The sequence below is a fragment of the Sciurus carolinensis genome, chromosome 5 (assembly GCF_902686445.1).
Source record: "Sciurus carolinensis chromosome 5, mSciCar1.2, whole genome shotgun sequence".
NCBI classification, from domain to species: domain Eukaryota; kingdom Metazoa; phylum Chordata; class Mammalia; order Rodentia; family Sciuridae; genus Sciurus; species Sciurus carolinensis.
The window spans coordinates 31329897-31351555 of NC_062217.1; the positions used below are offsets into that span (position 1 = coordinate 31329897).

Sequence of the window (21659 nt, forward strand, 5' to 3'; positions counted from 1 at the left end):
GAATTTGCAACAACAGTTACAAATTACCAACAGCAAAAGTTAGTTGTAAATGATATTGTTGTATAAAATATCATCAAAATAATGTGCTGATGAGATTTTTACTTAAACAGAGGCAAGAAATTCTTGTTTTTGTGATTGTGTAAGATCACAACAACTTCAGACCTTAAAAGAAGTCATGATGTTCATCAGTGTTATAGCCAGAAACGACACATTTATGAGAAGCAAGGTTATATACTCTAGAGAGACAGTCAACTCCAGAAACTTGGACAAAATACACTGAAGGCAAAATGAAACTTCTTTTGCTTCATATAAGAAGAATTAGTATAACTAAGGAAACTTGCAGACTTTAATCCATTTACATAAAGATGAGATAAAGAGTTTTGAAACAATTTTTGTGAAACAATTTTAGTTTTATCATGTCCAATTTTTGTGTAACTAGAATAGCGTTCTTGATATGGGGCACTGGGTAATGGTAATGTAACCAAGAAAAGGAAGAGTAAGATTTTATATTTGCCAGGTATTAGAGGTTTAGTATTTTGGTGTGTAGGATGATGGATACTGAATCTGTACCTCATTGTTGCAGTTGTAGGTACTGAAAGTAGTTACAGCAGCAAACAAGCTATAGGAAATTATGAGGGAAAACTATAAGCAGTTGAGTCTTATTTGTTCTCATGGATCTGCATTAGCATGCCCTAAATATTTACTTCTTTCTCTGTGCAAAAGAAGATTACAGCCTTAATATAACCAGGAAATTTCAATACAGGAACTCTGAATAGGCCTTGTTCAGAGGAGGTCTTTTGGTTGTCTGCTTCTGTAGGGGATAGCCTATCATCATTTGTTATGGATATTGAGCTACTGTAATATAACCCTGATTCCAATGTCAGTAATAGCGAACTGTGATTAAGTGAGTGGATTTGTCAAATTATTTGGTTTAGGGGCACTGTGGATAGCTTCTACTTAGGAAGAGGCAAGGTGCTGTTCTGTATGAGAACTTAAAAGAATATGGCATTTCTGTGTATACTGGATCATATGTACTGGAATATCTGATGTGAAAGATAAAAAAGAATTAGATATTAGGTAAGGACAGGATAGTGGAACAAAAATCTGAATTATGCAGTAGTATACAAGTTTGGTATGTGAGATCAAATTGATGCTGAAACTTGTGACTTTACATAATAAAGATTTACATATTGCTCATGGGACTATATATAGTTCACTCGGGGATCTAGGGTTTTGGATCTCAGCCTCATTTTTCAGAATAGCATTCATTGTAGTAGGACAGGAAAAGATGAGAGAATTATGCTTGGGTTTTCACTTTTGTTGCTCATAAGAGACTTCTGTTCTCATTGTGTTGATTTAGTCACATGAATAACTGGTGAATAACTGGGTAAGGGAACTAGAAAATGTAGTTGTTTCTGTAGGCAAGAAAAAAGGAATATGACATAGGATTTGATAATAACTAAGATCATCTTTGGAATACTTGGCTTCTTAGCTTGTAAAATTAGTGGGTTGCACAGATTTTTGGTCGGTATTATCATTCTTCATTTTAAAAGGATGTGAAGAATATTGGAGATGCTGTTGCATAATAGTGTTAATTTTATTCTAACTGATAATATATCATTTGCCATCTGTCAATATCAGGCCATATTGAGTAAGTTCCATTACCATGTTGAGATCAAAGGTAGGAACTCAGAAGGATTATTTGTGGGGGAGAGTATTGGATCATCTTAGTTTGGAATTTCATTTAAATTAGTAGGAATTAAAAATTCCAGTTGCAGTTAAGAGTAAGATGGAGTGAGCTCAGTTCATCCTGTTTCTCTTACTCAGTACAAGAATTAAAACCTTACATGATCAGAATCTGTGGAGCAGCTATTTGAGAGCTCTGAAAAGTGAATAGTAGCAGGTTGCTTGGATAAAAGTAGAATTCAAGTACCTTTAAGCTATTGAATTCGCTGGAGTTTTTTTGTCCCTCTAGTATCCCATGGGGTAGCTCCATGCACTGGAGTCCTGGAATTGAGTACCTGGATGCAGTGAAGAGCAAGCTCCAAGAGATACCCTCTAGTCCTAGTGTTTGAGTTCCTTGGTTAATTTTTCTATTCTTTAACCTGTCCCTTCATATACTAAACTGATGCAGTCTAATCATGGTAGAAGCAGAGATACCAATGGAGCTCAAACTATAGGAGTCCAAACTGTGATAACCTTTCCTTTGATCAGTGGAATTAGTGTCCTTAGAAGGTGAGACAAACACCTGTTGTTTTCATATCTTTCTCTTTTCCTATTGTTGACCCTGGATGTAGGCAGAGTTATAGAAATACACAACAGAACAAGGAAACTGGCTTTCCTGACAGGAGAGATGAAGAGTTGCAGAACCAGAAATTGTCAGGGAAATCATGGAAAGGGAAGAATGTGGGAAAATAATGCTATAAAATTTTTAATGAACTCTGCCCTCTGCTGTATGTGCATGGCCCTAATCTACATCAGAGATTCTAGCAGTGCAGTATGAGTTGTAGAGATTGGGAAGAAAAAAATACATCTATCAGTTTTTGCAGACAATATGATTTGCCAAGAATTAGTAAGCAAACAAAATTCTAGTATTTGTAAGCATGATTAACAAGGTTGCATGATACAGGGTTCTTAGGTAAAAATAAACTGTTTCTTTATATTAACAATGTACAGAAGAACACCAAATTTTAAATTACCATAAACATTAACTTCAAAAATATCATAAACATTAGCTTCAAAAATTTATGCATTTAGATGAAAATTTTGCAAAACAAATATAGGATCTGTGTGCTGAAAACTACAAATTGCAGGTGAAAGAAATACAGGCCTAAATAGATGGAGTATTATATTGTATTCATGGGTAGGATGACTCAAAATAGCAAAGGTGACATTCATTAGTATGTAGATTTAACAGTGCCATTCTAAATCCCTGAATATGTTTATTGATATGGAAAAGATGGCTCTAAAAGTTATATGGGAAAACCACGGAATGATTTTAAAAAGGAATAAAGTTGAAGTGATTATAATTATCCAGCTTTTAGTCTCACTGTAAAGCTATAATAATGAAGGCAGTGTGGTGTTAATAAAGTGATACATGCATGTATTAGTGGAACAGAGTTGAATTCAAAAGGTTCCCACACATTTATGGATAATTGACTTTTGTTAAATTCAGAGGAGGATACAAAAGCAATTCAGAGGAGGATGAAATGCCATATTCCAAAATAAATAAATAACCCTTGACCTAAACTGTACTTTTTTTTTTTTTTACAAAAATTAAATCTAGAAATATGAAACTCTGAAACTTTTAGAGGAAACAAATGGGGAAATCTTTGTAATGTAGACCAGGTGAAGCCTTCACAGACATGACATCAAAAGCGTGATTCATGAGAAAAAAAATTGATACATTTGGTATTACTTTATCAAAGTTAAATATTTTGATCTGTAAAAGATGCAACAAAAAGATATCCTGTGAGCTGGAAAAAAATAATAGCAAATCTCTTATTTGACAAAGAAGTTATATCATGAATATGTAAAGGATTCTCAACAGCAGTGAAGAAGACAATTAAAATATAAAAAAAAGACTTAGATACTTCACCAAAGAGAATATAAAGATGCCAGAATAACATGAAAATGTGTTCAGTATCACAGACCATAGGGAAATACATATTAACTTCCAAGAGATACCACTACACACTTAGTAGAATGGTGAAAATAAAAAATACGGGGCCAAATACTGGCAAGGATGTAAAGAGCAACTGGAACACAATACTGGTGAGGTTACCAATTGGTACAGTTGCTCTGGACTATAATTTGGCAGTTAACTATTAAGTTAGACATAAATTTATCATATAACTTAGCTTCTTACTCTGTATTTATTTATGAGAAAAGAATGAAAATTAGGTTCACACACAAACATTTATGTAAATGTTTTTGGTAGCCTTATTCACAGTTGCCAGGCTATAACTCAAATGCCTTTTATAGATCAATGTGTATTCAAATTGGTGTATCCATTCATAATATCACTCATCAGTTAAAGGGAATGAATTGTGTATTTATGTGTCTACTTGGATGAACATCAAAGGCAACGTGCTGAGGTCAAGAAGGGAGACTCAGAAGATTACATACTGATTTATTTTTATGACATTATTGAAAAAGATAAAAACTATAGTCCTAGAGAAAAGATAAGTAATTATCAGAGATTATGAGTGGGTGAGAGGGTGTTTCTATAAAGCTGTTCAGTGCTAGCACAAATGAGTTTTTTGATGTGATAAAGCCAGTCTGGTGCTTTGATTGTGATGTTGGTTAAATCTACCTAATTGATTAACACTCTTAAAATTGTCCACCAAAAATATTTAAATAAAAAGAAATGAATTCAGGTCACAGTGGCAAAAGCCTGCAATCCCAGCAGCTAGGGAGGCTGAGGCTGGAGGATCACAAGTTGAAAACCAGCCTCAGCAGCTTAGCAAGGCCCTAAGCTACTTGTTGAGGACCCTGTCTTAAAATAAGAAATAAAAAGGTCTGGGTATACAACTGGTAAAGCACTCCTGGGTTCAATTCCTAGTATCGAAAACCACAACACCACAAATTAATTTGATTTACTCCATGATCTTTTAAAAATAAAGCTAGTTATAAAAAGAATAAAAAAGTTTTGGGCACATGTAAAACCTGAGTATCAAATGTTTGAGTTTTCTGTACAGTCAGATATCTTTTCTGTTTATTTTCTTGCATTGCTAACTTCAGTACTCCTAGGATATATTGTTAAATTTGCTTCTGTTAGATAGTCTGGGGCTTGGCTGAAAGTAGAGTCAGTATAGTGTAAAGGTTGTCCCTTTAACCTTATTGTTTGTTGTGATGTGATTTGACTTTGAGGGGCATTAGAGTAGGCATAAATAGTTAAGATCACCCATGCGTGATTATAACCTGCTTCTCTTTTATCCTTTCCAATTTTAAACTTCTTAGGTTCTCCTGAGGTATTAGAAAGTTTCATAATTTCTGAAGGTTTTTTTTTTTTCTTTTTGTGTCCATGGTTATAATAGTGGTGGCTTGCCAGTAACTTCTCTAGGAAGCTTTCATAAAGGCATTTATTTAGTACATCATGAAAGGTGTTAACTAAAGAAGTATTAGACTTCGAGAGTACTTTTTTAGTGTTCTGGCATATTTAGTACATATTGAATATCTTCAGTAATTATGTGAAAACAACTCATGAAAAGATTGTGTGACTCTTAAACTGTAAATTTTGTTAAGATACTATATACAAATATATAATAATAAATCTCAGGAGGTTTAGGATTAATTCCTTTATATGTGTATACTTTAAAATTTCATAGCACACATGGAATCACCTTTATATCATAATTTTTGAACTTCACAATTTTTGCTGTATTTGTTGGAAATAGGCTGATGAAACATAAAATCTGTTTTAAAACAAAGGAAGATATAAATGTGTATTAGCATTTATTAAGTGTTCCTGATAAGTGTTCCTGGGTACCCATGACAATGGTAGCAATTCGTTGTATGAATCTGCTTACCTTCATATCAGGCTGAAGGAAAAGGTAGAAATTACTGCAGAGAGATTTCATGGCCAAGGGCAGGCTTGATGATTTCATGTGGCACTTTTGTATTCCATCTGTCCCTACATTTTACTGTGTCGCATTTCACTGCTTTCCTTATTGACTTCACAGATAAATACATTTTATTTTCTTTGGCATGAAGCTCCACTTGATGTCTGTACTGATGAATGTGACAGTTTGTGTGTCTGGATCTCATTGTGTATATTAGACAGTTGTCTTCTTTGAAATTGGTTCTTCAGGAGTTCCTTGTCTTAAATTGACTGCTAAATGTACTTGCAGTTGGAAACTTGTGGTTTAAATCTTTCTGATTTTGAACTGTGAAGGAAGTTAACCCTTCTAATTTATTGAGAGATTATTTTTGTGTCTGTGTCATTGGAAACTAATGATCTTTGGTGTGAAATTATCCTGGGTGTGAATTCAAGTTGATTTCATTTATAGTTTTTTTCTTGTTGAGATCACTCTTACTGTGAAAGAGTTTTATAGTGCAGAAATAGTATGAATTCTATGTTTTAGCTACTTTTATATAATCTAATCAAATTTGAAGCATTTCAGTGTATTTCAGTACTGAAGTAGGCTACTTAAGTGATGAAACCTTAAGAAAATGTAGAAAGAATTTTCTCCTTTACTGATATTTTAAATCTTACTTGGGACTTAATCTTCTGAATTTATTTTGACAATTAGTTTGATAGTAGAATTTCTTAAGAGATTAAATGCATGTTTTTCAAGGGGAGAGGGGAGTGGTAATTTTTATATAAGTTAGTTACATTCTTCTTAACAAAAAGGTGTTTTTTTAAAGCCAATCTAGTTGTGATAATTTGCTTGTGTCAGTACAAAGCAAATCGAATAACTACTTTGTCTTCTGTGAGCTGCCTTTGAAGTGATCTTAGATTGTGTTTTCATTCTCAATCATTTTAGTTATAAACTTTATGATATATTATGTCTCTAAATAACTAAAATACTTCAAAGATAATGCTTTTTGGATCACATTACAAGTTGTTTACTTTAGTTATTTTAAGTGAAAAAAATTGAATGAAGTTACAGTAAAATCAAGTCAGAATTTATATTAGTATGAATTTTTAGAATCTAAATATAGTATATGTTTTATTATTTTAAAAATTAGTTATCATTATACATAGTTACTAAACATTCTCAGGTGTTTGTGGGCCAAGAATGTTGTGATATTCCAGAAAGCTCTGGAGATATAATAAACATTCTTAGTTATCACAGGTAGTATTATATGACTTCATTTTTCCCCCTAAGGTCTAACCCTTATATTTTTTTGATACTTGAAATAAATATTATTGCCTCATTTAATTGAAGCATATTAAGAATTGAAAGATAATTATTTTTAAAGAAAAAAGAAACCATGACAGATGATAGTGTCATTTTCCTTAAAAACAGACAGGATCAAAAACCTGTAACCATTCCTGAATTAGAATTTCTACTACTAGAACATATTTATAGTACTGTCTTTTGAAAAGTTTAGCAATTTTTTTTTTTTATCATGACATCGTAGTACACTTTTTGTCTATCAAGTAAAACACTCCTGACAGTCTTTTCCTTGGAGTTGCTATACTTTTCAAGAGAATGTTCTATGTTATGTATATTAGTTTTGGCTGACAGCTACTTGCTTTTTTGGCTTATTCTATACGTTTAGATCCTCTACAGATGAACTGATGTGTTCTAGACAGGAAGTGGTATGTAGGAGATATAGGAATGGGCTGAAGTATCCTTTATATTTGCCTTTGTATCTAGGGGAGTTGGAAATAGGCAAGAATGGAGAGAAATTTTGTATGGCAGTACAAAGAATTTTGCAAGTTTATTGTGAGCCCTGCAGCAATCCGATGCATTTTAGTTACTGGTAAGTTTGTTAAATTATGTTTGAAAATTGTACCTCTTCAAAGATGGCCATCTATTTACTATTACGTCCACCATGTCAAATATACCTTATTTTTAAGATTTTTTTTTTTTTTTTGTAAGATGTGGTATTGCTTATTGCATTGGGTTTTAGGTATAATTAAAAATACTTTGGTTGGTGAATGCAAATGACTTTTCAGTTGTTGTCATGGTTAACACTGAAGTGAAATTAACATTTTATGGATAGCATAGTCATGTGTTAAGATTTTGGAATTTTAATAAAATTAATGTTGTTTTTGTAATGGAACTCCACTATATTAGAGGTCCAAGTTAATTCATTAGATGTTTGAGATTGACTAGTTCTTCTGACAAATGAAATACACAATTGTGGCATCCTTGTAATTTTATATGGTTCTAATAGGACGGTGATTTATTGTAAGAAATACTTTTTTTCCTTTTATCATGGACCATAGGGATCATTGTGAGGTATTTCTAGTCTTTTATTTGGGAAGTGCTGATGTTTAGGAATTCAGTTCCCCAATAAAACACAAATTTTTGTGTAGGTAAGAATTCCATGAACAGATAGGAAAGTGTGTAATATCAATGCAGTTCCTTTAATCTTTTCAAACATTTAAGCAGAAGTATTATATGTAATATAGTGATTAAGCAGTTATTTCTGAAGTGGCCTTGACTATTGATTTAATTTATTTAAAATGGACTAGATTGCTTAATAGCTGTGCTTCTTTACAGAAACCTTTTAAAAATCCCAAGGGATTCACTGATAATTGTGTTTTTCTTATAATGTCTTTGACTTAAGGAAGAAGTAAAAATCTAAATCATTGATTTGTAGTATCTATTTAAATTTTTTGTGGTTTAAGGCTATAGGGTCAGTTAATATAATTGAATTTTAATTTCTTGTAATGAAACACATTATTTCTGGATAGTATATTTTTTTCTAGCTAATGTCATGTACTCTTAAACAATCATTTTTTTCATAATGATGATAATTTTGCTATTGTTTCTTCTTAAGACAACATTTGATTTGAACAAAAATAGCCACATCATCAAAGAAATGTGTTATTTGTCAATTCTGTTGAAACCAGAAGAGCTAGAATGATTCAGAACTAGAATAACTTCATATTCTTTTGGGCTTTAATAGGCTTCAAGTTTTCTCATTACAGAATTTCCCAAATACTTGTAGGAGTGAGTACTATTATGCTTAAAATATATTTAGAAATTTGTGGCTTTACCATTTCTTGAGAACATAAATAGATAATTTAGGTTATATAATAAGAAACTTTAGGTAGACATTATTTTAATTCCAGATAGAGCGTGGTTTACAGAAATTTATTATAAACAATATTATGTATATACAGTGAAGGAAAATATATTTTAATTTTCAGGAATAATACATTCATGTATCAGTGCTGCTGGTTGAAAATTGTCATACATAACTGTGAGGAAAATATATTATTAAAGCTTAATTCAATGCAATCATTATTTTTCTTTTGTTTCTTCATTCATTCATCTGACAGACATACCAAGTGCTTAATCTTTGAAACATATCTTTGTGTGTTTTATGTGTTTGTGTGTACACTGTAATTAATTCCAACTTTTTCATTTCAATATTACACACATCATGTCTTTTCTGTGCTCTCATGAACTTTTCTGAGGGCATACATGAATATAAGTGACATGTTGCATATTTCTTTGGATTTTTTTAACAAGGTATTTTTGACAAATAGGTCTAAGTAATAATTTATTTAAAATAGGTGCATCTTTCCAAAATAATGTTTTGTACATATTTAAAATTCTATCTGATAGCCTGCTACTCAAAAGACTATTATGATAAAGTCTTAATTATGGAAAGGTATTTGTGTTTGTTTATGTTAGATTTACTTGAAGTAGGAAATATATATATATATATATATATATGAGTAAACTTTGATGTTGATGTAGCAATATGAAAATACATAATTACTTTCCAATTTATTGTATTTAATTTGAGAAAGGAATAAAATTAGTTTTCTCATTCTTGTAAGAAATGTATTCATATATAAAGCAAAATAGCTTTTGTCAGCAAAATAGAGATTGATTTGAATATTTGTTATTATTTGGCATAACAACTGCTGAAATGGAATACTATGTTTATAATAAACATTTAATGATTACAAAATGAAATTATCTGTACTTTACATGCAGTGCTACTCTTTTGGCATTCCTGGTTGAACTCCTTAAAAGTTCAGTAGCCATGCAAGAACAGATGCTGGGTGGAAAAGGCTTTTTAGTCATTGGCTACTTACTTGAAAAGGTAAGTGTTATACATTGATAGTTTTATTGTGTAGCTTTCATAGGTAGACAGTTGTCATAATTTTATTTTCTATAATTTCCCTTTCCATTGACTGTGTAGTGGTCATAATGTTGTTAATTCAAGACTTTTCATGTATAGACATAGAATTAAAATGGGTGTTAGAAATGTATTTATGAAATTTTGAGTGAAAATAGAAAAATTCTTTCATCTCTTTTTATTCAAGTTGCAAGTATCATTTCTTTTAATTTTTTCACCTGTTTATTCCTTTACTATCTTTACACTTACATTTTCTTAGAAATCTTATCATTTTCTTTTACTTAAATGGATTTACATTTTAGATTTTGTTTTATTTTTCCTTTATAAGGCCCAAGTTTTTATTTGTAGTAGCAGAAAGATTATTTTGTACTCTTATCCTTGCATTTAATATATATGAATATTTAAAGCAGCCTCTGTCAATATATAGTGTAAACAGCACAAATTAATGGGTTGATTTTTTTCATGTCACATTTGTGTTTTTTTATGATCTCTCTTTTAGTCACAGTTGTTCTGTTATGGCAATGATGTTGATTCTGATGATACTGTCATAATTGGATTTCCCTTAACAAAGTGAAGTTTCATGACTAAAGGAATTTAAAAAAAAATATTAATTTTCCTCATTAGTTCTCTTTATCATTGATATTATTACTCATCTGCTCTAAATATGAAACTATTTGAGAATTAATAGAGGTGAGATCTCAAATAAGAGAAACTTATTTTTATCTTGGGAAAGAAAAAGGAGAAGACTTGCATGTAGTTTTTATTTCACATCTAGTTGTTACATTTGAAATATACGTCTTGCTCTTTCTTTGAAGATTAGTGATTGAAGAGTAGCATATTATTAACTGAATTGATTATTGGTAGCATTTCGTTATGGAGGCTTTTTTTTTTTTTTCAGTAACATTACGGCGAACTCCATTAAGGCATTTCATTTACTTTTTCAAATGATAGAATATTGTTGTCCTATATATCAAATATTAAGAATTATTTAGAATTTATAATAAGTTATATTTTCATGAATTAAATGGAATGCCTTTAGGCAGGATTGCTGTCTTACTATCTTTTTACTGGGGATTTATCAGCATAATTTTGAAGTGAACCTTAGCTTAAAATTAGAAATATTATGAGATCTTCAAATCAAAAACTGTTCTTTTTTAAAAAAAAATATCAATTATACAAAGCATCTCATTATAATTTTAATTTGCATGCTTTTTCAGGATTTTGACAGGGTATATTATTATATATATTTATTAGACATTTATTTTTTCTGTGAAGTGTTTGTTCATATCCCTGTATCTGAGACCCCTCCCACACTGAGGCAACTTATAATCTGTTTTTTGTGTTTATGAATTTGCCTATGCCATATATTTCATATAAATGGAAAAATACAGTATTTGTTTTGTATCTGGTTTATTTTGCTTAGCATGATGTTTTCAAGGTTCATCAGTGATAGTATATATCAAAACTTCATTCCTTTTGTGAGTAAATAATATATATTCACCTTTGTTTTTCCATTCGTCAGTTGGTAGACATTTGTTTCCATGTCTTAGCTATTATGAATAATGCTGCTATGATTGTTCACATACAGGATTTGGGGCACATATATTTTTATTTCTCTTGAGTAGATGAGACTTATTAGGGTTCTTTTTTATTCTAATCATTGTAGTGGGTATGAAATGAATTTTAAAGTTTTAAAATTTGGATTTCTGGGATGACTAATGATGTCGAACATCTTTACATGTACTTATTGACTATTTTCATATGCTTATTTTCTATTTATTTTTATTTTTCTTCAGAGAAATACCTTCAGATCTTTTGCCCATTTAAAAAACATGGGGTATTTGTCATTTTATTATTGAATTGTAGGGATTCCTTTTTTCTTTTTGGTCCTGGGAATTGAAGTCAGAAGACTTTCCCACTGAACTATGTCCCTAGACCTTTTCTTTTGAATTTTGAGACAGTGTCTCAGTTGCTTAAGGTCTTGCTAAAGCAGTTCTTCAACTTGTGATCCTCTTGTCTCAGCCTCCTGTGTTGCTGGGATTACAAGCTTGTGCCATTCCACCCAACTGTAGGAGTTTCTAAGCTATTCTAGAAGCAATTTCTTATTAAAAGTATGACTTGCCAAGATATTCTTCCTTTGATAGTTAACATGTTTTAATTTGTATTTACCTCATGACAGTAAAGTTGGACATTTTCATATGCTTATTGTTCTTTTTGATGTTCTCTTTTAAATATATGTGTTCAAAGTTTTTGCACATTTTCTTTTGGGTTGTCTGTTATTTTCTTTTTAGTATTTTGAAATTCTGTATATATTCTGGGTATGAGTACTTTGGTAGATATGACCTACAAATTTCCCCTTTTTGACTTGCTTTGTCACTCTTTGTGGAGTTTTTTGATGAGTAGAAGTTCTTAATTTTAACAAAGGTCAAATTTTCAGTTTCTTCTGAGATTAGCCCTTCTGAGATTATCCACGAGTCTTCTGTTTTCTCCGAAAATTTTGTTTTATCTTTCGTATTTAAATCTCTAGTCCATCTGGAATTGAAACTTATATATGGCATGACAAATAAGATCAGAGTTCTTCTTTTTTTATTTTCTTCCATATACAGATGATTCCCAGTTCATGATGGTTTGACTTAAAATATTTTACCTTTATGGTGGTACCATAGCATTCAGTAGAAACTATATTTCAGTTTTACAATTTGATCTTTTCCTGTGCTAAGTGATATGTGGTAGGATCCTCCCCTGATGCTGAGCTATGGTAGTGAGTCATAGCTTCCAATAAAAACATGATCATGATGTTAAACAAACAATACTTGACAGTGTGCTGTGTTGCTGAGCTATGATGTTTAGTAGACTAGGTGTATTAAATGTATTTTTAATTTCAAATATTTTCAGCTTACAGTGGCTTTATTGAAATGTAACCCTATTATAAGTTGAAGAGCATCCGTGTGTATCTATCTGGTCCAGTGCTATTTTTTGAAAAATAATTTTCTACTGTATTGCAATCTAATCTTTGTCATAAATCAGATAACCATATGAGAGTGGAATTGATTTCTATTTGAGGCAATATAATAACTTTTCATTACATTGTGATATTTAATAGTATATCATCTAATGATCATTTTGTTCTTCAGAATTACATTCCCTATTCTTGAGTCTTTACGTTTCCATATACATTAGATTGTCAATTTTCTGTAGAAAATGCTAGCATTTTCATTGTATTACATTGACATTATTATTAAATATTTCCGTATATTTCATGTATTTATTTAAGTCCTCTTTTTTTGTAATTTTTTTGTATAGAAAATTTGCTGTATTTTGAAGAATCTATTTAAACTAATGTGTTTGATATTTTTAAAATTTTAATTTTTTAATTTACTGGTATATAGAAATATAATTAATGCTTATATTTAATTGTTATGGTAATATTGATACTCCTGTATTAATTTTAGTAGTTTGTAGATTTTTCAAGAAGTTTTTTTGCAGACAAAAATATCATCTGAAGATGACAGTTTTATTTTTTCCTAATATTTATTTATTTCAATTTTTACCCTTATTTTATTGTGCCATCTTAGACTTTTATTACACTGTTAAGTAATAGTTGTTATAGTAGGCATCTAAGTCTAATTCCTGATCTCACAGGCAATGCTTTTAATAATTAGTCACTTAGTATGGTGTTGTAGATTACTTTGGAGATTTTTTAATCATATTAAGGATCTACTTGTAGTTTGCTGTGAGTTTTCTTTATCATAAACATGTTGAATTTTATCAAATGCTTTTTCCCTGTTATTGAGATTATTATGTTTGTGCATTTTCCTTAATTTAGTTGATTTCTAGATATTAAACTCCCAATTACTTTTAATTCTACAACTATTCCAATTAGGTCTTCATAATTATATTTCCCTTAATGTGGCTGATGTCATTGTCACCACAGGATATTGTGGTTATTTCTTGGTTTTCATATTACTTGGCTTGTTAATTAACATTTTGGTTGACTGTTTTCTCCTTGAAACTTCCCTCATTGTGTTTTATGACAGCTTTCTCTCTCTTCTGTTTATTTCCTTGTGCTCCTTTTATTCTCCCTAGTATCTCTCTTCCTCATGTTTCTGAAGACTACCTTGTCTTTTTGTTTGAGCTTATCCATTTATTTATCTTTCATTATCCTTTAAATAGTAATTACTCTTAAAGTTGTTCCCAGTTTCAGTTCCACTTGGATGCTTAGTAATCTTCACATATCTAGATTAAACATTTCTTTTGATTTTTCTCTCTAATCTTTTCTTTCTCAGTCTTCTTTTTCTTAGTGGCATTACCAATTAACAAGTAGTTCAGATGAAAACATTAATCCTTTTTGAATCTTCTTTTTCTCACACTAGATACAAACTCTAAGCAAACTGTGTTGTCTTACTGTCAAAATCTATCCAGGATCAGTTCCTGCTTTTTAGTCTACTCCTTAATACATCCATTGATACCATCTTAGTTGAAACAATCATCCTCTTTTATCATTGGTTATGCATAGCTCACTTTTTACTTGTAATCAGATTAGTTCTCCTGAAGTATTTCAAATTTTAATACTCCATTCTTTTTTTTTTTTTTGCGGTGCTGGGGATTGAACCCAGGGCCTTAGTGCTTGCGAGGCAAGCACTCTACCAACTGAGCTATCTCCCCAGCCCAATACTCCATTCTTTTGAGAATAAAATTTTAACTCTGACCTCATATCTTTCCACTCTTTTTTCTTTCTCTATTTCAGCTACATGTGATATTAGCCACATTTGGCCATAAAATACTCTCTTACCTGAAACTTGTGCCAATTTCAGGACTTTGGATTTACTTTTCACTTACCATCTATCATTTTTTTTTGTGTGTGTGTGACACATGTCCAAATATCTTGATTCTATTCTTTATTCAGGATTTTGCTTATATGACATTTCTGTTTTTTCTGATCACTTTACATGAAGTATAACCCTTCTATAACCTATATTGTCTCCCTACTCTACTAATTTTTATGGCATTATTCTGACATGTTTTATATTTTTAAACTTATTTTATGCCTCCTTCCACTCAGATGTGAGTTTTATGAAGGTGGGTAAAATGTTTATCTCACGTTTTATATTTTATTTTGTATCTTCAGCATGTAGAATAGTAACTGTCTTCAATAAACATTTGTTGAATCAATAAATAAATGTTTTTTCTGATTACCTCAAAAGGATAGCTTTTTGACCTATCTTAGATGAATACTTAACACAGTTTTATTTTTAAAGAATTAGTGGCCAGGAAGGTAATATATTTAGCAGAGCTTCCATTTTTAATTTCTTATCAACTAATAGCAAGTTACCTAACTTTTATCTCCTTGTCATAGAATGTTCAAGTTAGGTATTTTAGAAAGGTATTTTAATGAGAGGTCTTATTTCTCACACTTAGATTGTTTCATTAAAAAAAATTTAAGATGGTTTTGTTTAATTTTGCCAAAATACAGGCTTAAAGAAAACTTAGAGGATCAGTAAGATACTTTTGGTTGTGGTTTAGAGAAAATTTGATTCAGAGTAGCTTAACCATTAGGAAATATACTAACTGATGTTACTGAAAAAAGATTTATCAATCAGAATATTGGCAGGAAACTGATAGCATGTTCAGTGGGGTTTATTGAAAAGAGTTTAATGCAAGGTTATGTAAAATGTGGGCATTTTAAAGGGATTCTGCAAGGTTTAAAGAGAAAGAAGTGGGAGTTTAGCAAATTCAAAGAGAAAGGTGTTATAGTTGTTGGACAGGAATGTGTGACTGGTGTGTGATCTTCAATAAAGAATTATAGTATACTGACCTGGACTACAGTACCCCAACTTCATTTTGTTCTTGTACTTTACCTTCCTGCCTATGTCTTTAACTGGTTGAACCCAAGGAAACCAACAAGACAAGAGAACTTTCCAAGCATAGTAAGGGCAGCTCTAATCTTTCAAGGTGATTGACTACCAGGGGATCTTGGTGATATAAACCCTTATTATCTAGGGAGAGAAAGAAAGAGCTCCTTTATTTCAGTTATAATCTTATTCAGATTCTTCCCTCTAATTTGATTGATCAGCAGAGGTCTTACCTACCTTTGAACCAACAACATTAGTTTTAATGAAAATGCTAAACTTTGATGCTGGATGTTTGAACTAATTATCCTCTCCAAACAACAGCTGATTGATATGATTAGATTAGATTATTGGAGCTGATCCTTGGAGTCCTTGGGAGTTGCAAAATGGATATTGAGGATCAACTACTTCATCATATACCTCTACCAATTAATTTCCCACAACATACTTTATATGTAATCATGCAGGGGACACACACACACACACACCCGAGAGAGAGAGAGAGAGAGAGAGAGAGAGAGAGAGAGAGAGAGAGAATAGTTTTCGAAATAAAAACAAACATTGTGGCAACTCATTACATTGTGGGCTGATGTAAATGTTGGGGAGATCTTCCTATATTAAACAGTTTCTTCTTATACATTGTTCCTATTTGGTTTAGTAAATTATGAAGTGGATACTATAATTTTTTTAATTTCTCATTTTCCATTTCCAAATATGTTTAATCATATCTTATATAGTACTTCTTAAAAATTATCTATCCTGTCACCCTAATGTCATATGACTCAAGAAGTTGCATTTTTCTGTAAGGTTCATGTTGTACTCTTTTCTAAGGTTTACAAATTTATGACTATAGGTTGTCCAAGTATAAGTCTCTTTATAAAATAGATTTATTTGAGGAAATGAAAGCAAATACAAAAATAGAAAAATTTTTAAAAGCATCAGTTGGGGTAAACATTTTTTTTTAAACAGTTGGATATCTTCTTTCATCCTTTCCTAATTGCTTTTTGATTTTTCTTATATATTGTATTTTTTAATTTGATATGAATTTAGTTAAATGCTTACTGAGGAATTAGGGGATGGACTGGAAAGATAAAAGATGAATAAGATGGTGTCCTTTTTTCTATTAGTAAAGAAAGATCTATGAATTACTAATAGCAAGACAAAAAGAGGGAGTAGGTACTACTTACAGGCAAAGGTGACATGCTTTTGAAGAAAATATTTAATTTATACCTAGTAGGATTTGGAATAAACCGATAAACAGACACACTTTTAGAAAAATATTTCTTAAAGATCAATTTTAGAACTAAAAACAATCTGATAGCATTACTTGGTATACAAAAACAGCGAATAATTTTTCTTTTTTAAGAATTGTGGAACGCTTCGTATAATGTTTTTGGCATACCTTTTGTAACATGGAGCAAGTTCAAATTTGTTTCTAAATTATGAATTAGTCCACAAATGAGTGTGTTCACAATTGACAACCTGATTTTTTCAGTTTACAGTTCTTTGTAAATACATTACAAATAATTTGTTTAAGAGAAAGCCTTATCTTTCAATGTTTATTAAGGAACAGAATTCAACTGTATTCTATTTCAGAGTTTTAACAAAAATAGAATGTATCAGATTATGCTCTTGAAATCATTACACTGAATAAAAGCAATATATAAAATAAGTTATTTACAATTATAACTAGTGAAGGAAATAATCATCCATCTCTTAATTTTATTCTTCTATGAATAAAATATTTTAGAGTATAACATTTTGCATTTTTCATTGAAGCTTCTTTAATATGGGTGCCTAATCATTACTTTTTTTTTTTTTAACTCAGAGATTTGTTTTTGGCTTTGGCCCCCACCTTAATAGCTCAGCTGCTTATTAGAATCTTCTCTCTCTCCTGGAATTTTCATATAAAGAACAAACCATTGAAAAATTTCTAAAAGCTACATAGATACTTTATCTTTTTATATTTTGTTTTTGATTAATGTATTAATTACATATATTAATGGTGTTTGCAAGTGCATTGTCCATTGTTAAAATTCAGCTTTTCCTTACTGTCCCCTACATTCCCACCCTCTAGTAATCATTATTCTACATTTGGGTCAATTTTCATCACATTTTCTCTCAGGTGGAAACCATTGGTATTTTTGTCAAACACAAGTTTATTGACGTAAAAGCATTGTTTGCTTTATCATAGTACCAAGTAAGTTCTGTTATCAGTGTTATCTTCTCAGTGAAACCACTTAATTATCCTTCAACACATTTCCTATCTGTTCCATGTTTTTATTTATCATGTACTTATTTAGCTTATAACATGTTACATAGTTACCTGTTAATTCTACATATTGTATGTTCCTGTTTTTTTCCCCCTAGAATATAAGTTCTGTGAGCCAGGCCTTTTTTTCCTTTGTTTTGTTAATTGCTCTTTCCTCAGTGCCAAGGAGAGTGCCTGGCAAATAGTAAGTACTCATCATGTGCATTTTCTAAATAACTAAATGAAAAGTCTTTTGAGTTCTACCTTTAAGATAAAAGAAATGGATGCAAATCTTTTATTAGGGATTGAGGATACAGTGAATGAGTGAATCACACAGGTGTCTTGGGAGTGAAATTGGCCCAAGGAAATAATGTGTTTGGCTCAACAAAAAGTTTTTAAGTTTCAAATTTTATTTCCTTTGGGTACCTGGAGCAGTTCTCATCACTTTTTATTTTCTTTTACCCTGATTAACAATAATTTTTTATACATTGTTGTTAAGTATTTGGAATTGAATTCCTGACCCCTTATACAGAACTGTGCAAATGCATGACATACTTAAGTCAGATTTATTGAATTGTTCTTGTTATGAGCATGAGTAATATAGATAACTCATGTGTGGTAAAATTGGTAAGACAATTTTAGTCCTTTGTAGACCTTGACAATACTGTACTGATATTTGGATTTCAATCAGTAGAGACTGGGGAGAAAGGTGCAGTGTGATGTGTATCTCAGAGTTGAGTGATGGGTGATTTTTTTACTCTGTGATGGGAAAGATGGTGATACTACAGAAGAAGAAAAGATTTGTGTACAAAGATATGTTTTTGACATCTGAATTTAAATTTTTTACTTTAGGAAGAACATTTTTTTCTATCTTAACATTTTCACCTGAAATTATATCTTGAGGTAATACTTAGTCCAAATGAAATGTATGTAGCTTAAAATGTTTTAGTAAAAAGTAAATTAAAAAATTTATTTTATTTAACCTAGAATGTGCAAAATATTATCAACATATGCAATAAAAATGGATAAGGTTTTCTTCTAGTTTTTTTTTGATACTGAATTATCAAAATCTACTATATGCATCCTTGTAGCATATCTCACTTTGAATTAGCTCCATTCTAAGTGTTTGGTAGCCACTATCCCTATGTGCAAATTTAAGAATTCGTTTGACTTTTGGGAAGGGAGTCTATCATTTCTCTAAATATTCCCCTTACATGCGATGGCAACTGAAAATTTCTTAAGGGAACCCTAGCATAGAAGTAGTATTATATGAAGCTGTAGAAGCACAAGTTATAGTCCAAGGAATATATTTCTAGAGAAGAAAAGAGGCAAATAATAAATATTTAGGGAAATGTCATTAAGGAATTATCTGAGGATCCTGAAAGCCAAATGGAGAACAGTATATCCAGGAAAGTCAGATGTTTTTTCAAAACCTGTGAACAAGTTAGAAGGGTTTATGTTGAGGGATGGTGAATTGCATTTGTCAATGTGGAATTCATTTGTAACTTTTGAAGGAAGTTTTCAGTGGAATGGTGGGGTCAATTTATTTTCATTTTGGTTTAGAGCTAGTTTAGGTGAAAGCACTTCTTTTTCCCAAAGTCTTTCTTTTTTTCCATTATCATGATAATTATTTCACTCTGATATCTGTGCCTAAGATCTCTTGTTTATAATTTTCTAGATTCAAATTCATACCTTATTTTTTGTAGCTTGAGCTAAGAGTGACTTTATTTAACTTGAGTTATTTACTGTAATTGTGCTAGAAAGGACTTCAAATAACAAACCATCTCTCAAATATTCAAAATACAAAATTTTTAAATATAATTACTTTTTAAATTTTTTTTAGAATTTTGATTCATTGTACACAAATGGAGTACAACTTTCATTCTCTGGTTGTACACGAAGTAGAGTTACACCATTTGCATAATGGTACATATACATAGGGTAATGATGTTTGTCTCATTCTATTATTTTCCTTCCCCCACCCCTCATTTTCCTCTATACAATCCATCCTTCCCCCTTTGTTGCCTCCCCTCCACCCCCTATTATGTATCATCATCCACTTATCAGAGAAATCATTTGGCCTTTAGTTTTTTTGGATTGGCTTATTTCACTTGGCACAGCTTCATCCATTTACCTGCAAATGCCATAATTTTATTCTTCTTTATAGCTGAATAATATTCCATTGTGTATATACACCACAGTTTCTTTATTCATTCATCTATTGAAGGATATCTAGGTTGATTCCACAATCTAGCTATTGTGAATTGAACTGCTTTATATGTTGGTATAGCTGATCACTGCAGTATGCTGATTTTAAGTCCTTTGGGTATAGGCCAAGGAGAGGGATAGCTGGGTCAAATGGTGGTTCCATTCCAAGTTTTCTAAGGAATTTCCATACTGCTTTCCAGAGTGACTGCACCAATTTGCAACCCCACCAGCAATGTATGAGTGTACCTTTTCCCCCACATCCTTGCCAACACCTGTTGTTGCTTGTATTCTTTTTTTTTTTTATTGTAAACAAATGGGATACATGTTGTTTCTCTGTTTGTACATGTAGTCAAGGCATACCATTTGTGTAATCATAAATCTACATAGGGTAATGTTTGATTCATTCTGTTATTTTTTTCCTTCCCCCCCACCTCTCCCACCCCTCTTTTCCCTCTATACAGTCCTTCCTTCCTCCATTCTTACCACTCTCCTTAACCCTAACCCTAAACCTATCCCTAACCCTAACGCTAACCCCTCCCACCCCCCATTATATGTCCTCATCCGCTTATCAGCGAGATCATTCGTCCTTTAGTTTTTTGAGATTGGCTTATCTCACTTAGCATGATATTCTCCAATTTCATCCATTTGCCTGCAAATGCCATAATTTTATCATTCTTTATGGTGGAGTAATATTCCTTTGTATATATACGCCACAGTTTCTTTATCCATTCATCAGTTGAAGGACATCTAGGTTGGTTCCACAATCTGGCTATGGTGAGTTCAGCAGCAATGAACATTGTTGTGACTGTATCTCTGTAGTATGCTGATTTTAAGTCCTTTGGGTATAGGCCAAGGAGTGGGATAGCTGGGTCAAATGGTGGTTCCTTTCCAAGTTTTCTAAGGAATTTCCATACTGCTTTCCAGAGTGACTGCACCAATTTGCAACCCCACCAGCAATGTATGAGTGTACCTTTTTCGCCACATCCTTGCCAACACCTGTTGCTTGTATTCTTGATAATCGCCATTCTAATTGGGGTGAGATGAAATCTTAGGGTAGTTTTGATTTGCATTTCTCTTATTACTAGAGATGTTGAACATTTTTTTATATATCTATTGATTATGTGTAGATCTTCTGTGATGTATTTGCTCATTTCCTTAGTCCGTTATTGATTGGATTATTTATATTCTTGGTGTAGTTTTTGGAGTTCTTTATAGATTCTGGAGATTAGTGCTCTATCTGAAGTGTGTGTAGTAAAGATTTTTCTCCCACTCTATAGTCTCTGTCTTTACATTGTTGATTGTTTCCTTTACTAAGAAAAATCTTTTTAGTTTGAATCTATCCCAATATTTGATTCCTGCTTTTATTTCTTGTGCTTTGGGAGTCATGTTAAGGAAGTCTGGTCCTACCCCAACATGAAGAAGATTTGGACCTACTTTTTCTTTTATTTGGTGCGGGATCTCTGGTCTAATTCCAAGGACCTTAATCCATTTTGAGTTGAGTTTTGTGCAGGGCAGCAAAATGAAACTAAATATAATTACATTTCTTATAAAGAAAATAGAACAATTTTTGTTTA

The 21659-nt window shown here is 31.4% G+C and overlaps 1 protein-coding gene across 7 annotated transcripts in view; it reads left to right on the forward strand.

Annotated features, from left to right (window-relative positions):
* The window catches only part of Nbea (neurobeachin), a 628163-nt gene that overhangs the window by 132580 nt on the left and 473924 nt on the right, over positions 1 to 21659 (forward strand). For all 7 annotated transcript variants that reach the window (XM_047553976.1, XM_047553978.1, XM_047553977.1 and 4 more), the window contains exon 11: positions 9633 to 9741. In XM_047553976.1, coding sequence (XP_047409932.1) covers positions 9633 to 9741 — 109 coding nt within the window. The remainder of the gene's footprint in view (positions 1 to 9632; positions 9742 to 21659) is intronic.